The sequence below is a fragment of the Lepidochelys kempii genome, chromosome 9 (genome assembly GCF_965140285.1).
Source record: "Lepidochelys kempii isolate rLepKem1 chromosome 9, rLepKem1.hap1, whole genome shotgun sequence".
In the NCBI taxonomy this organism is placed as follows: Eukaryota; Metazoa; Chordata; order Testudines; family Cheloniidae; genus Lepidochelys; species Lepidochelys kempii.
Genome location: NC_136388.1, coordinates 54,939,334 through 54,955,525, shown reverse-complemented (window position 1 = coordinate 54,955,525; position 16,192 = coordinate 54,939,334). Strand labels below are relative to the sequence as shown.

Genomic DNA, 16,192 nt, shown 5'->3' with positions numbered 1-16,192 from the left:
ATTTGCAGGAGATAATGGTGCCCGCTTCTTGTTTACAATGTCACCTGAAAGTGCTAACAGGCGTTTGCTTAGCACTGCTGTAACCGGTGTCGCAAGATATTTACGTGCCAGATGCGCTAAAGATTCATATGTCCCTTAATGCTTTAACCACCATTCCAGAGGATATGCATCCATGCTGATGATGGGTTCTGCTTGATAATGATCCACAGCAGAGAGGACCGATGCATGTTCATTTTCATCATCTGAGTCAGATGCCACCAGCAGAAGGTTGATTATCTTTTTTGGTGGTTCAGGTTGTGTCATTTCTGCATCTGAATGTTGCTCTTTTAAGACTTCTGAAAGCATGCTCCACACCTCGTCCCTCTCGGATTTTGGACAGCACTTGAGATTCTTAAACTTTGGATCGAGTGCTGTAGCTATTTTAGAAATCTCACATTGGTACCTTCTTTGCATTTTGTCTAATCTGCAGTGCCTGTTCGTAAATCAAACAACATGTGCTGGGTCATCATCCGAGACTGCTATAATATGAAATATATGGCAGAATGCAGGTAAAACAGAGCAGGGGACATACAATTCTCCCCAAAGGAGTTCAGTCACAAATTTAATTAACACATTTTTTTTTTAAACGAACATCAGCAACATGGAATGGTGGCTAAAGCATGATGGAGCATATGAATGTTTAGCATATCTGGCACTTAAATACCTTGCAACACCGGCTACAAAATGCCATGCGAACATATTAAGGCACTTTCAGGTAACAGTGTAAATAAGAAGCGGGCACCATTATCTCCTGCAACTGTAACGAAACTTGTTTGTTTGAGCGATTGACTGAACAAGTAGTAGCACTGAGTGGACATGTAGGGTCTAAAGTTTTACATTGTTTTGTTTTTGAGTGCAGTTATATAACAAAAAAAATCTGCATTTGTAAGTTACACTTTCAGGATAGAAATTGCACTACAGTACTTGTATGAGGTGAACTGAAAAATATTATTTCTTTTGTTTATCATTTTTACAGTGCCCTTCCAATTAGACACAGACACTGCCTTTCTGTTCATTCACTCACCTCTTTGGCACTTGTGAAGGCCACCCCGGAAAAGGCGTACCTGTCCACCACTAGAGTGATGCCTTGATTTAATTTCTCTTTAATCAACGGCCTGAACAACAACAAAAAGAAGAGACACTTTACACTCCATTGTACCCAGGCAGAAATGCAAACAACTCAACACAGAGGACACAGTAGGTGGGCTCTTTTCAATTAGTTGATGCACTTTGCTATAGTGATCTCTAGCAACTGTAGGGGTTACAGCAGTTTATCAGTCGAAGTGTGATTTTTGTTTTTAAGCTCTGTCACCCACAGTCTCTCAATGCTCTGAAAATCTCCTCCAACCTTGTTGCATCACTATCCTTCCAGCCAAGGAGGAATGGATGGGACTCTTTTCAGAGACAGACAGTTCTGCAGGAAGGGTGCTTGCTGTGGCTGCTGCTGCCTGAAACAATGCTACTTTCATCCTGCCCTTTATTAGGGCCTGAACAAATAACCTTCCATCGCCCAGTGTAAAAAGCAAGTTCCAGAGGCACAAACCCCAAGTCTCCTGCATGGCAATGCAGAGCACTAGTTCATCCAATTAAATGACCTATGGAGAAAGTCAGAGCCAAGCTGAAAGTATCCACAGAATTGGGACCAAACGAGTGGTTTAGTTCAATTTTTCTATTTAGTGTAGCAGATACAATACAGGACTGTGTGTCTCTTGGGCAAGAAATCACTTGAACTTCATCCAAAATGGACAATAATGTGTCAAGACTCACTCATCTGTCTTCCATGCTGAGAATTCTGGCATGTTCTCAATCTGCTTGGCACTAGATAAGAATGAGCTACCACCACCCTCAGCAGGATCAGAAAAGCCTTTGGAAAATGCAGCTTTTAAAAAGTGAAACATATTTTCTATTTTACAGATTTCGAGCTAACAGCACCATTTTTCACAAATTTAAACCATTACACTTGAAAAGTCTGGTTTGGCTAAAACCCTACATCATTCTACCACTTTTATTGCACAAAAGGAGTAGCATCCAGGATGAACTGTCAATAGGAGATCATATTAAAGGCAGTACCCACTCTCTGTAATAAATAGTGTAGTGCATTCTTCCTCAAAAAGCAAGAGAGCTGAAGCTTAACTTGAAAAATGAAGGGAAGAACACCAGTTCTTTAAGAGCATCTCAGCAGCAAGAGATTTAGTGAGACTGCACTCTAAGGCTTCAATTCTGCACTTGGATCCATGTGAGAGCAGGGACTAAGAATGTTTTACCCTCTGATGCCAGGAAGCAGATATGGGGGCTGATCCTGAGAGTTCTCACACTACATTAATTTCAACCGGAGTTAAGGGGCCTCAGCGCACAGAAAATCAGGCCAGATCCTGTAACAAGCTCTCCATTGGTGGACCCCATGTATGCCCAGAGACCCACTGCAATCAACGGGCCTCCACACAAGTGCCAGTGTCAGCCTGCGGAGAGCTCACTGCAGCCTTGGGGCCTTATTTCAGTTCAAATGTAGGCACCAAAGTTTGGAAGTTTTAGCCTGGGGGAGTTTGTTCCAAAGAGGTGTTAAGCACCTGCTGCTCTCACTGAACTTCTAATGAGAGAGGCTCATCATCAAGTCATAAGCTTGCAATAGCATTTGTTAGGTGGCAGAGCAGTGAACCGCTCACAAATGAGCAGTTCTTACATTTTCTTCTTATATATGGATGCTGAAGTAGAAAGCTGTCCCTGGGCCACTCCCGCCCCTCTTAAATCACTCAGAAGTTTTATCACAATTTCCCTTGATCAAAGTTCAGGGAGTATGACTCAATCAGAAGTCCTAGGGACTAGTCAGAATCATGTTGAATATTGTTAACCATGAATTTTATCATCATACAGGACAGTCGCATAATACATGATTTAGAAGGGAAATGGCATTTTTTAATTGTATGAAAAACACAGAATCCATGCCCTAGCTCCTTACAACCATGCCACTTATGCCAAGCTCCACTGGGAGAAGCTGTGGTTCTCTGTGGCTGCCACAGAGTCACATTTACTCACTCAGTGCTCTCCTCTGAGCTCAATCCACCCTGTGATTGTTGCTGTTCCCTCTGCTTAAGAACAGGCAGAGGAAATACAACAGACCTGGTAACATTAAAGAAATATTCCCACATCACAGGCAGGCATCTGACCCCCCCAAAAGATTAATAGACTAGATCAGGGATTCAGAACAGATGCTCTGGTCAGAACACAGGCAAGTTATCCCCATAGTTTAGAGGGCTATATACATAAACTACAAATCAAGAAATCATGGGAACCCATGATTAAGAATACCTGTGTGAGAAATCTAAATCAGTCTTGTTGGTATGGCAAATTCAGAGCTGGAGAAAAGCTCCACATCAGTCTCTGTGCCTTCAGCTACAACATTAGGAAAAGCATGACGTCTTTTTTAATTTTAGCATTAATTAATTTAGTGTTCATAAAGTGATGGATTTCTAGTTCTAGCCTAATTCAAGATGATGCTAGCAGATGTTTCGGTACACCTCAATCCTAACTTAAGATACTCTTAATATTGTTCCAGGCTGCTCTTAAGAATGCCGATCAGATCATACTGGGAGATGACTCTGTGATACACACAGAAGTGGTAGGAGGAGGAGACTACCAAAACCAAATTCTCTTTCACCTATAGTTGAGCTTTTAACTATGATTTCAAGAGATTAACAAGGTAACATGTTAATCCACTGTGTGATGGAGTCTCCTAAAACCTCATGTAAGGTCTAAGGCCTTTTTCTGCAGCCACGTAAGGAGAGCAGCCGAGAAGCGGAAAGTCACATCCTCACCTTCCTTTTAAGTTATATCAAAACAATGTAATATTGGGCTGTTAAGAAGGCACCCCTAATAGTACCCACCAAAGAATCTCTTAAGATGTTTAAAGAAAATTTTGTTTGACAACATTCTGTCTGGCAAGGAATCACTTATCAACAGTTTGGGTATGAAATCTCTACTTCTTTATTGTTTTGCCTTCAGGATCCCTACTTCTCTATTGTTTAATCTGTTATATAACTAATTTTGCTAGGTGTAAATCAACTATGGTGGTGGGGTGTGATTGGTTAAAGATATTTTCATAATGAGCTAGGATTGGTGAAAGATACAGTTTTAGAGTACTTTAGTTTAAAATGATTGGTTAAGGCACAGCTAAGCAGGATTCAAGTTTCACTATATAGACTGGGGTCCAAAAGGAAGTTCTTTGGAACCAACTCCAGGACACAGCCCCAAGATCAGAGCTGCCAGATCTCAACAGCCTGCCAATCACACCATGCAGAAGCTGCAGTCCCCGGGTGACCTGATCCTGACTGGCCATCAGGAAAAGGAGGAGACTTCTTGGGAGTGGTGTGCATTGTATTCTTAGCATGTGCATTCTGTTTTGGTGATTGTTAATAAATAGAGGTTAAGGATATTGCCGTGTAAGGCTCTTTCACGAATAAATGACCATGCAAACCCACAGAAGAGTATGCTCTGAGCCCTAGGAATTGGGTATGGATGGCCCTGAGCCCTAGGAACTGGCTAAAGGTAGGTGCCTTTTGCCTGGAGCCCTAGGAACTGGGAAAGGGTTGAGGTGCCTAAGTCAACTGGATTATGCCTTGAGCCCTAGGAACCGGGTGAAGGTGAATGCCCTAGAGCGTGCAGGTAACAAATCTGGTGGAGAATGCAGGTATCCTATGGTCATTTAGACTGAACTGATAGAGCTTCACACAGTGAATAATTGTAGAAAAGTAATAGCAGCAGAATACCTGTGCATTTTGTCAATAAGGGTCGCTACCTACTTGACAGAATGACCATTCTGAAGCTTCAGGAGGGAACAACGCAAAAGAAAAGGAGCAGGAGAGGTGAGGGTTAGCTGAATAGCCCACCTTCCTTGCTAAATGGGTAGCAGAACAAGGTCCGTGCCCATGGGGACAAGATTCTTTCCAGGGGAGGGATGTCCTTGAGTCTGCCTGTAAGGGGTTTAAAGTAGGGCTGTTGATTAATCACAGTTAACTCACATGATTAACTAAAAAAAAATTAAATTGCGATTAATTGCACTGTTAAACAATAGAATACCGACTGACATTTATTAAATATTTTTGATGTTTTTCTACTTTTTCAAATATATCGATTGCAATTACAACACAGAATACAAGTGTACAGTGCTCACGTTGTATTATTTTTTATTACAAATATCTGCATCGTAAAAAAAGATATTATATTTTTCAATGTACCTCATACAAGTACTGTAGTGAAATATTTTTATCATGAAAATGCAACTTACAAATGTAGAGTTTTTTGTTACATAACTGCACTCAAAAACAAAACAATGTAAAACTTTAGAGCCTACAAGTCCACTCAGTCCTACTTCTTGTGCAGCCAATTGCTAAGACAAACAAGTCTGTTTACATTTACGGGAGATAATGCTGCCCACTTCTAAATTACATCACCTGAAAGTGAGAACAGGCTGTCACATTGCACTGTTGTAGCTGCCATTGCAAGGTATTTACGTGCAAGATGAGCTAAAGATTCATATGCCTCTTCCTGCTTTGGCCATCATTCCAGAGGACATACTTCCATGCTGATGATGCTTATTAAAAAAAAAAAATGCATTAATTAAATTTGTGACTTAACTCCTTGGGGAAGAATTGTATGTTTCCTGCTCTGTTTTATCCACATTCTGCCATATATTTCATGTTAGAGCAGTCTCAGATGATGACCCACCACATGTTGTTCATTTTAAGAACATTTTCACTGCAAATTTCACAAAATGCAAAAGAAGATACCAATGTGAAATTTCTAAAGATACCTACAGCACTTGACCCAAGATTTATGAATCTGAAGAGCCTTCCAAAAATCTGAGAGGGATGAGATGTGGAGCACGCTTTAGAAGTCTTAGAAGAGCAACACTCTGATGCAGAAACTACAGAACCCACCAAAAAAGAAAATCAACCTTCTGCTGGTAGCATCTGACTCAGGTGATGTAAATGAACATGCATCGGTCCGCACTTCTTTGGATCGCTATCGAGAAGAACCTGTCATCAGCATGGACGCACGTCTTCTGGAATGGTGGTTGAAGCATTAAGGGACATAAGAATCTTAAGTGCATTTGGCATATAAATATCTTGCGACAACGGCTACAACAGTGCCATGCAAATGCCTGTTCTCACTTTCAGATGACACTGTAAACAAGAAGCAGGCAGCACTATCTTCTGCAAATGTAAACAAACTTGTTTGAACAAGTGGCTGAACAAGAAGTATGACTGAGTGGACTTGTAGGCTCTAAAATTTTACTTTTTATTTTTGAATGCAGGTTTTTGTTTTTTTTTACATAATTCTACATTTGTAGGTTCAACTTTCATGATAAAGAGATTGCACTATAGTACTTGTATTAGGTGAATTGAAAAATACTATTTCTTTTGTTTTTTTTAAGGTGCAAATACTTGTAGTCAAAAATAAAGTGAGCACTGTACACTTTGTATTCTGTGTTGTAATTGAAATCAATATATTTGAAAATGTACAAAACATCTACAAATATTTAAGTAAATGGCTTAAGTAACTTACTTAAGTAAGTAAGTTCTATTATTGTTTAATCGCGCGATTAATTGTGATTAATTTGACAGCCCCTTAACTTGACAGCCCTAGTTTAAAGCATTTTGTAAATGCATGAAACCAAAACCAAAGAAAAAAGGCTAACAAAGCAACAGCAGTATGGGCATTATGGAAAGCTGTCACTAATCTTTCCAGCCTGGTAACACTCCAGGAAAGACAACTGGAGGATTACAAATTTGAGTTGGATATAGTTAAGGATAATTTGCCTCAGTATATGGCAATGTAGTGTACCAGTGCAGCTTCAGCATTACAGAATGCAACAGCTCTATAGGCAAAAAACAGGAGAGTGTGAACATTTAAAACTGAAAGTAGAAAACCTGAATGGGGATATATCTACATTGCACATGAAACTGGGGGACATTCAGGCAGCTGTCAGAACAGTGTTATAAGAAAATACAGTAACTCCTTACTTAAAGTCGTCCCGGTTAACGTTGTTTCGTTGCTGATCAATGAGAGAACATGCTCATTTAAAGTTGTGCAATACTCCCTTATAAAGTCGTTTGGCAGCCACCTGCTTTGTCCACTGCTTGCAGGAAGAGCAGCCCGTTGGAGCTAGCTGGTGCAGGCTTGGAACCAGGGCGGACCGGCAGCCCTCCATAAGCTCCCCACCCCCCTAAGATTCCCTGTGCAGCAGCTGCCCAGCAGGCTATCAATTGCTGGCAGTTCAGCTGTCCCTCCCCCACACTGCCGTGTGCTGCTCCTGCCCTCTGCCTTGGAGCTGCACTTGGAAGCCTCCTGCTTGCTGTGCGGGGGGAGAGAGAAGGGGACTAATGGCAGGGTGTCCCCCTGCCCCCTACTTACCCTATCTCCATGTGGGGGCACGACACAACAGGGCTCAGAATGGAGGGAACTTCCTGGGAGCAGCTGCTGTCTCAACTTGCTGATCTACTTAACAAGGCAGTGTACTTAGAGTGGAGTCAGCCTACTTAAAGGGGCAATGCACATCTCTATCTTTCACACACAGGGTGTGTGTCTCTGTCTGCCATGCTGTCTCCCTTCCCTCCATTCGTGCTGCCTTGTAGAGTGTGAGGCTACATTAACAACAATGGGTAACCCTTGAGGACTCAGCCAGAACCTAGTTCATCATTTAGCAGTAAGACGTTCCCTGGGAAATATCCCACTCTCCTCCACCTTCTGACTTCACCACCTCAACCAAGCTTCATGATCATCATCGCTGTGTACAGTTTGTTTAAAACTTGTACTGTGTGTATATGTATGTGTATATACACATACACACAGTATAAGTTTTAAACAAACAATTTAATGTGTATATAATATAGTCTTCTGTCTGGTGAAAAAAATTTCCCTGGAACCTAACCCCCCCTATTTACATTAATTCTTATGGGGAAATTGGATTCACTTAACATCATTTTGCTTAAATTCGCATTTTTCAGAAACATAATTACAAGGTTAAGCGAGGAGTTTCTGTAAGGCTCGGGCCCGGATAAGCAGTGACCAGGTATGGGTGGCTGCTCAGCTTCTCGGTGGGCAGCCTCCTGGGCTTTTTTTGCCTCCATAGCTTTCTGGTGTGTAGCCTCCTGGGCTTTTTCTGCCTTTTTTGCTGCCTTGATTTTTTTTTTTTTTTTTTTTGGCTTCCAATCTAGCTAACTTCAGCCTCTGTTTGGTCTTGCTTTTGGTCATCCTAGCCCCTCTGTTTTTAACCTAGCTATTCCTAAGAGTTAGAAAGAAAAAGAAAAAAAAACCCTGGCTTGTAAAATTTTTCTGTGCTGTAACCTGATAACTTTTGTCTCTGATAGCTGTTCTCAGCTTACAGAAAAATTCTTTTGTTATGGAGATGCTCTGTCCCCAGGCAAAGAGACAGAATAAACTAACTGCTTTTAGCTTAAAACCTGCTTTCAAGCAGTCCAAAGGGGGAAAAAATTGTTCTTTTAAAATCCTACTGTGCTTCTGTTCAAAATGATCTTTGGTTCAAAATGATCCCACCGCTCTGCCACCATGTCAAGGTTCCTTCCCCACTCTGAATTTTAGGGTACAGATGTGGGGATCTGCATGAAAGACCTCCTAAGCTCATTTTTATCAGTTTAGGTTAAAAACTTTACCAAGGTAAAACTTTGCCTTGTCCTTGAACAGTATGCTGCCACCACCAAGCGTTTTAAACAAAGAACAGGAAAAGAGACCACTTGCAGACGTCTTCCCCCAAAATATTCCCCCCCCAAACCCTACACCCCCTTTCCTGGGGAAGGCTTGATAATAATCCTCACCAATTGGTACAGGTGAACACAGATCCAAACCCTTGGATTTTAAGAACAATGAAAAATTAATTAGGTTTTTAAAAGAAGAATTTTAATTAAAGAAAAGGTAAAAGAATCACCTCTGTAAAATCAGGATGGTAAATACCTTACAGGGTAATCAGATTTAAAACATAGAGAATCCCTCTAGGCAAAACCTTAAGTTACAAAAAGACACAAAAACAGGAATATACATTCCCTCCAGCACAGCTTATTTTACAAGCCATTAAACAAAAGAAAATCTAACGCATTTCTAGCTAGATTACTTACTAACTTTACAGGAGTTGTAAAGCTTGCATTCCTGATCTGTTCCCGGCAAAAGCATCACACAGACAGACAGAACCCTTTGTTCCACCCCCCTCCAGATCTGAAAGTATCTTGTCCCCTTATTGGTCATTTTGGGTCAGGTGCCAGTGAGGTTACCTTAGCTTCTTAACCCTTTACAGGTGAAAGGGTTTTCCTCTGGCCAGGAGGGATTTTTATAGCACTGTATACAGAAAGGTGGTACCCTTCCCTTTATATTTATGACATATGTCATTAAAAAGGAGATACTGGCCATAACTGCCGGGGTTGTGCCAATAGTAACTGGAACCCAGCCGGATTTCAATGCTTTAGCTTTTAAGACTGCATTGTTAGAGGGTTTGAATTCAAAAATGAAGGTGAATTTAGGACCCATAGATCCAGCTAGTGGGTACCCAGAGTTAAAACAGGACATTTTTTGAGCAGTTATAGTTTTTCAAGACACACTGGGACAACTGGAAAAAGGAATTGACAGGAGAATGGAACCTATCCAGGTGGTAACTTTTGCCAACAACAGGCCCCCAGATCTCCAAGGGGAAACAGGGGAAAAGGGGCCCGATGCACAATGGCATGTTAGAGGAAGAGAATAGGGAGATGCAAGAGACAGCAGAGGAGCAAAAGGAAGAAATGGATATGGGTATCAGATGCAGAATAGAGGATATATGGCACTGAGAATGAAGGCATGGAGAAAGCTCATGATGTCATGAGAACCAAAAGAGAAATGGGATGGCAAGCCCACAAGTGAGTTATTGTAGAGGGTTGTCCAGTTAGAAAGGCAAGAGGAATTGACTGACAGGGCTTCTGTAACTCTCATAATGGACCCTGTATCATTGGTGCCACCCCAGTAGTGGTGCCCACCTCCTTGGACTTCCCCTGAGGTAGTAGCCCAACTACAGTATGACAAATGGGGGCGTCCCATTGTAGGGGCAATAACAGGGAGATTTGGGAAACAAACATGCCCCACAATGTTAATTCACACAGATGCATTGGTATGTGTGCTTGGAGAGCAGTGGCTTCCCAGGAATGCTTTGGAAACTGAAAATTCAACACAACTAATATCATATACAGGGGAGACAATGAAAGCATTTCTCACAAGACCATTCCTGACCTGCGTAGGAAATCAGGAGTCATGGGTAAAATATTTTTTTCAGAAGCAGGATCAAATTGGGAATGGGGCTGCCTAAATCAACCAAGTTATGCCTTGAGCTCTAGGAACTGGGTTAAGGTGGGTGCCCTAAAGTGTGCAGGTAATACTCAGGATTCAAAGCTGTGCACATTACTTTAAAACTCAAAAAGAATTATATTTACACTTGTTCCCAGCGGTTAGCAGAGAAAAGCAGATGCACTGTGTGGTCCTCCAAATTGCTCTTGTTCTCCAAGTAGGAGCTAATTAGCCGCCCAATTTCTGTTGTTCTGTCTGTAAGAAAGAGTACAAGAACAAATCTGGTGAGTTATGCAGTCTCCTGCTTCAGTTACTGTGCAATATGATTTAAGATTTACTCAATGTACAAATTCCATGGAACAAATATTTTAAACCCAAAACTAAAACCAGTCACGCTTGGACATACATGCAGCTGTTCTGAAAATCCAAGTGTTCAATTTTTTAAAATTGCTATGCAAAGAGAATATTCAAGTTGCAATATAAACAAACCAAAAACCAGGAGGTGCCATAATATGGGAAGCACAACCTCAATGGCAGAGTAAAAATAAAAGGGACAGAGAGGAGTAAATGCACTCAATGTAGGGAAACATGACAGAAAAGCCATGTGAACTGGCCTTTCTAGTGCGGCAATACATTTCCACCCCAAAGGATTCACTGTGACAGTCAAGGGACCATGCAACGCCACAGCTGAAAATGCAGCTGGTGTTATATTCCCCCAATGTTTTCAGTAGCCTTTCCCCAAGTGGGGGGGAGGGGGCACGTCCCAGGACAAAGCAAACACTAGCCAAGAGTGTGAATGGGTACAGAAGAAGTATACCTTTAAGATGACTAGACATGGCAGGCATAAAAAGGGGGGCAAGACACAGCACCATTGGTTTTATTTTCCTGAACGGAAGGCTAGCTTTCAAACTTTGGGGAACACTGCTCACTGGAAAGCCACAGCAATCACCAGCCATTGGTGTGCACCTCTCAGGGCCCCCCACTCCTTGCTAAATGGGTGCCCCACCCTGCATCAGTGGAGTTAATGTTGCTAACGCCTCCCCTGACTTCCCCACTCCCGTCAGTGGGGCTAGTGGCATCTCCCCCATCCATGTCACTGTGGTTGGCGGTGACCCCTATGTCATGGCGGTAACTGTACCGCACCCTCCTATGTCATAGCGGTAACCGTGCCCCACCCTCCCCTCCATGTCACGGGTGTTGGCAGTATTCCCCCCATTACAGGGGTCAGCGTTTCCCCCCACTTCCCTTTCATGTTACTTGGATTGGTGGTGTCCACCCACCTCTAGTGCCTCTCATATCACGGAGATGGGTGGTAACCCCCACCTCCCCTCCCTTCCGAGTCACAGGAGTAACGGTGCCCCCAGACCTCCCCAGGGTTAGGGCCAGGCTCCCCCCATACCCGGGAATCGCAGGAGCTCGGCGAGGTGCCCAGATTCCCGCAACGCTTCCACCAGCCTCCGGCTCTGCGTGGTCTTCCCGGTCCGGTCCACCCCCTCCAGCACCACCAGCGCCCCGCGTCTGCAGGCCATGACCGTTACCAACCCCGGCGACACAGGCACGAGAAGGGGGAGCATCCCACTTCCGGCGAACCATAGAGAGCCGCACGGGGACAGTCTAGACAGCAAAGACTGCCGCAGGCCTCCAAATCAGCCAAGGCGGAGCTCCGCCCGCTGCTCCACCCCATCTGTCTAGCGCCGCCGGGGGGCAAGACCGCACGAGGGGCGGGGCGCAGGGTTTACCTAGAGTACGTGCCTATCGGCAGCTACACGGGAGAAGGCCCACTGGCGCCGGGGGCTCTGTCCTTAGACGGAGGGCTGTGGGGGAGACACTGTTGCGGCCCCGTTGCTCTAGACTGGGGTGGGGGAAGAGTTACTGGCTGTCACTGTCCCGGGCTGGGGGGGGAGGAGAGGCTGTCACTGTCCCGGGCTGTGGCTGGGTGTGTGAGAGGCTGTCACTGACCCCGGGGTGGGGAGAGGAGAAGCTGTCGCTGCTCCGGAGGGGGAGGGGTTAGAGGCGGTCACTGCCCCAGGCTGGGGGCTAGTTACAGGTTGTCATTGCCCGGGGCTGGGGAAGAGGGAGGCTGTCACTTCCAAGGGCGGGGCGGGCTACAGGCTAGCACTGCCCAGGGCAGGGGTGGAAAAGAGGCTGAAGGGAAGGTGGGTCTGCATGAGGGAAGGCTAGTGGCGCGCACATGCCGGTACCACCTCCCAGTCCCTGGGTGATACCTGCCCCTTCCTGCTTTGGCGCCTATGCTGTTGCCCCGCCTCCTTATTGATATACAGCTGGCGGTGTCCCGGGCGGCCAATCAGCGGCGGCAGCTCCTGAATATGGAATGAGGCCGGGGCTGCGGCCCTTGTCATGCGGGCCCGAGCGACCGGGTAACAACGCGGCAGGGAGCGGGACACAAGATGGCGACAGCCATGTACCTGGAGCACTATCTGGACAGTGAGTGGCGGGCCCGGCGCGGTGAGCGGGGCGCCAAACCCCCTTTGGAAGGAGAGGGAATGGGGACAGGCGCCAGGGACGGGGCGCCTGCGGAGGGAGGGTCCCCAAGGCGGGGCGGGCGGGGGTACTGGAAGGGGGGAGCGGACGCGGTGACACCGCCCAGCTTGGGAGGGGTGGCCCTTGGAGCGAGTGCTGTTGTTACCGCAGCTGGCTGCGGGAATTACAACTGCGTCACTCTCCTGCGGGGGGCGTGGCCTTGTGTGCGTCATCAACCGCGTCTTTTGCTTGTGTCATCTTTAGGTGCGGAGGGCGGGAGTAGTTCAATCTGTTCTCTTTAGTGCCCCTCCCTTGTTCTGAGCGCCGCTGTTTGTTCTCTGGACTGCCCTTCCCTGCCCCAGGAGCCTTCCCCATCCCCCTGTCTCCGCTCCCCCTCCCATCCCCAGGGTGCTGACACCCACACCGTGGCTGCCTCAGCTCTCCTTCCTTTCTTTATGGATAGGGACCAACCAAATTCATGGCCATGAAAAATGTATCACAGACTGTGAAATCTTGTCTCCTGCTGTGAAATCTGATGTTTTGTGTGCTTTTAGCCTACTCTACACAGATTTCATGGGGTAGAGCAGCATTTCTCAAATGGCGGGTCGTGACCCAAAAGGGAGTTGCAGGGGGGTACATAGTATTGCCACTCTTACTTCTTCACTGCCTTCAGAGCTGGGCAACCAGAGAGCAGCAGCTGTTGGCTGGGCAACCAGCTCTGAAGGCAGCGTCCTACCAACAGCAGCACAGAAGTAAGGGTGCCAATACCATACCATGCCACCCTTACTTCTGTGCAGCTGCCTTCAGAGCTGGGCGGCCAGAGAGTGGTGGCTGCTAACTGAGGGCGTAGCGCTGCACGCTGCAGCGCAGAAGTAAAGGTGGTAATACCATGCCGTGCCAGCCTTACTTGTGCGCTGCTGCCGGTGGCAGTGCTGCCTTCAGAGCTGGTCTCCCAGCCAATTGCCACCAGTCTACAGCTGCCACCAGTCTACAGCAGTACTGTAACTCCCCCTACAATATTCTTGTGACCCCCCCACACACACACACCAACACTCCTTTTTGGATCAGGATCCCTAGAATTACAACCTTCTGAAATTCAGATATAAATAGCTGAAATCATGACATGATTTTTTAAATCCTATGACCATGAAATTGACAAAAATGGGCTGAATTTGGTAGGGACTTACTTACGGGGCTGCCCTTGTTCCCCAGCTCCCCCTCCCCATGGGGACTGCCACAGCTTCCCCAGCCTATGGGGGGGCTTGTTATGTTGTGGTATGCAGTCCACACCATTGAAGAGTTGTCACCTCTTATTCTAAAACCTTAAGTTCCTTAAAGGTTTACCACTGTAGCTTTCTGGCTGGGATGCCCACAGTCAGCAACAAGCATGCTCCCTGTGTCTGTGTGTTGGGCAGCCCTGGTCCAATGCTTTGAATCCAGGAGTCTGGCTACAATACCAGACTTCCACCAGTATTGGTTAACAACTGGTAAGGTGATGCAACACTCTCCCCAGTCCCAAATTTCTCCAGAAATATGTGTTCTAAAATACCCAATCCTGACCTGGAATAATCGAAGGAATGGTAAGGTTTGTTGCTCTTTTGAAGAGTCAGTATCCAACAGTTTGTTACTTTAAGTAGTTACCAAACAGTTCAGTTCAACAGCAATGGGTTGATTTAGATTAAAAATAAAACAAGAATGCAAGTATAAGAACTAAAGTCAGAAATGGTTACAAAAGAAATAAAGATAAAACATTTTCTAGTAACTAAAATCTAACAAGCTTGGTTCCAGGTAAAATCCTCACCACATTTCCGTCAAGATGGCTGACCAAATCCCTGCGTCAGACTCTATCCCCCAAAGTCAAAGGGCTGGTATCTTTTGGCACGTCCACACTATCAAATTAAGTTAACCAAAGTGATGTACAACCAAAACAGAAATTGAATCAGTTTTACACGTCCACATTGTGTTCCTTGTGTCAGCTGAGCGCACCCTCACCAGGAGCGCTTGCGCTGATTTAACTGCCAATGTGGGGCATTGTGGGATGATTTCTGAAAGGCAGCAACAGTCAATGTAAGCAACACAGTGTCTACGCTGATACTGCATCGACGTAACTACATTGACTTAAGCGTTATTCTTCTCGCAGAGGTGGAGTTATTAAGTAGGGCAAGTTACATTGTTGGGAGCTACATTTTAGTGTAGATGTGTAGAGTTAGTTTGATGTAAGCTGCCTGAGTCTTCTTTGGTGAAAGATAGATAACTTGTGGGTTGTTCCTCTTTTATAGTTTAGTGAACCTTTGAAATAGATTCTTCCCCTTTATAAAGTTCATTCAAGCAGTGAGGAAGGCAACATGCAGTCTCCTGTGGCTCTGTGGATGAGGGGAAAGCAGTCGACGTGTTGTTCCTTGACTTTAGCAAAGCTTTTGATACGGTCTCCCACAGTATTCTTGCCAGTAAGTTAAAGAAGTATGGGCTGGATGAATAGACGATAAGGTGGATAGAAAGCTGGCTACATTGTTGGGCTCAACGGGTAGTGATCAATGGCTCCATGTCTAGTTGGTAGCCGGTATCAAGCGGAGTGCCCCAAGGGTCGGTCCTCGGGCCAGTTTTGTTCAATATCTTCATTAATGATCTGGAGGATGGTGTGGATTGCACTCTCAGCAAAAAGAAAAGGAGTACTTGTGGCACCGTAGAGACTAACCAATTTATTTGAGCATAAGCTTTCGTGAGCTACAGCTCACTTCATTGGATGCATATTGTGGAAAGTATAGAAGATCTTTTTATACACACAAAGCATGAAAAAATGGGTGTTTACCACTACAAAAGGATTTCTTTCCCCCCACCCCACTCTCCTGCTGGTAATAGCTTATCTAAAGTGATCACTCTCCTTACAATGTGTATGATAATCAAGGTGGGCCATTCCCAGCACAAATCCAGGGTTTAACAAGAACATCTGAGGAGGGGGGGTAGGAAAAAACAAGGGGAAATAGGTTACCTTGCATAATGACTTAGCCATTCCCAGTCTCTATTCAAGCCTAAGTTAATTGTATCCAATTTCCAAATGAATTCCAATTCAACAGTCTCTCGCTGGAGTCTGGTTTTGAAGTTTTTTTGTTGTAATATCGCAACTTTCATGTCTGTAATCGCATGACCAGAGAGATTGAAGTGTTCTCCGACTGGTTTATGAATGTTATAATTCTTGACATCTGATTTGTGTCCATTTATTCTTTTACGTAGAGACTGTCCAGTTTGACCAATGCACATGGCAGAGGGGCATTGCTGGCACATGATGGCATATATCACATTGGTGGATGTGCAGGTGAACGAGCCTCTGATAGTGTGGCTGATGTTATTAGGC

General features: G+C 44.9%; 2 protein-coding genes across 7 annotated transcripts in view; one reads left to right on the top strand and one right to left on the bottom strand.

Annotated features, from left to right (window-relative positions):
• Positions 1–12,043, bottom strand: part of DTYMK (deoxythymidylate kinase) — a 56,993-nt gene extending 44,950 nt beyond the window's left edge. Inside the window, exons 1-3 of one of the 2 annotated variants that reach the window (XR_012160854.1) lie at positions 11,759–12,043; positions 10,506–10,614; positions 1,064–1,154 (exon numbers count right to left, since the gene is read on the bottom strand). Coding sequence is in view for 1 of the 2 variants with exons in the window: in XM_073360432.2 (XP_073216533.1) it covers positions 1,064–1,154; positions 10,506–10,614; positions 11,759–11,933 (375 nt within the window). In the remaining variant the exon portion in view is untranslated. The remainder of the gene's footprint in view (positions 1–1,063; positions 1,155–10,505; positions 10,615–11,758) is intronic. The other variant, XM_073360432.2, reaches the window with a different exon arrangement.
• Positions 12,044–12,467: 424 nt separating this feature from the next.
• The window catches only part of ING5 (inhibitor of growth family member 5), a 51,022-nt gene continuing 47,297 nt past the window's right edge, over positions 12,468–16,192 (top strand). The window contains exon 1 of one of the 5 annotated variants that reach the window (XM_073360431.2): positions 12,468–12,804. In XM_073360431.2, coding sequence (XP_073216532.1) covers positions 12,692–12,804 — 113 coding nt within the window. In that variant the 5' untranslated portion in view covers positions 12,468–12,691. Of the gene's footprint in view, positions 12,826–16,192 lie in introns of all 5 variants that reach the window. The other 4 variants (XM_073360430.2, XM_073360425.1, XM_073360427.2 and 1 more) reach the window with 4 other exon arrangements.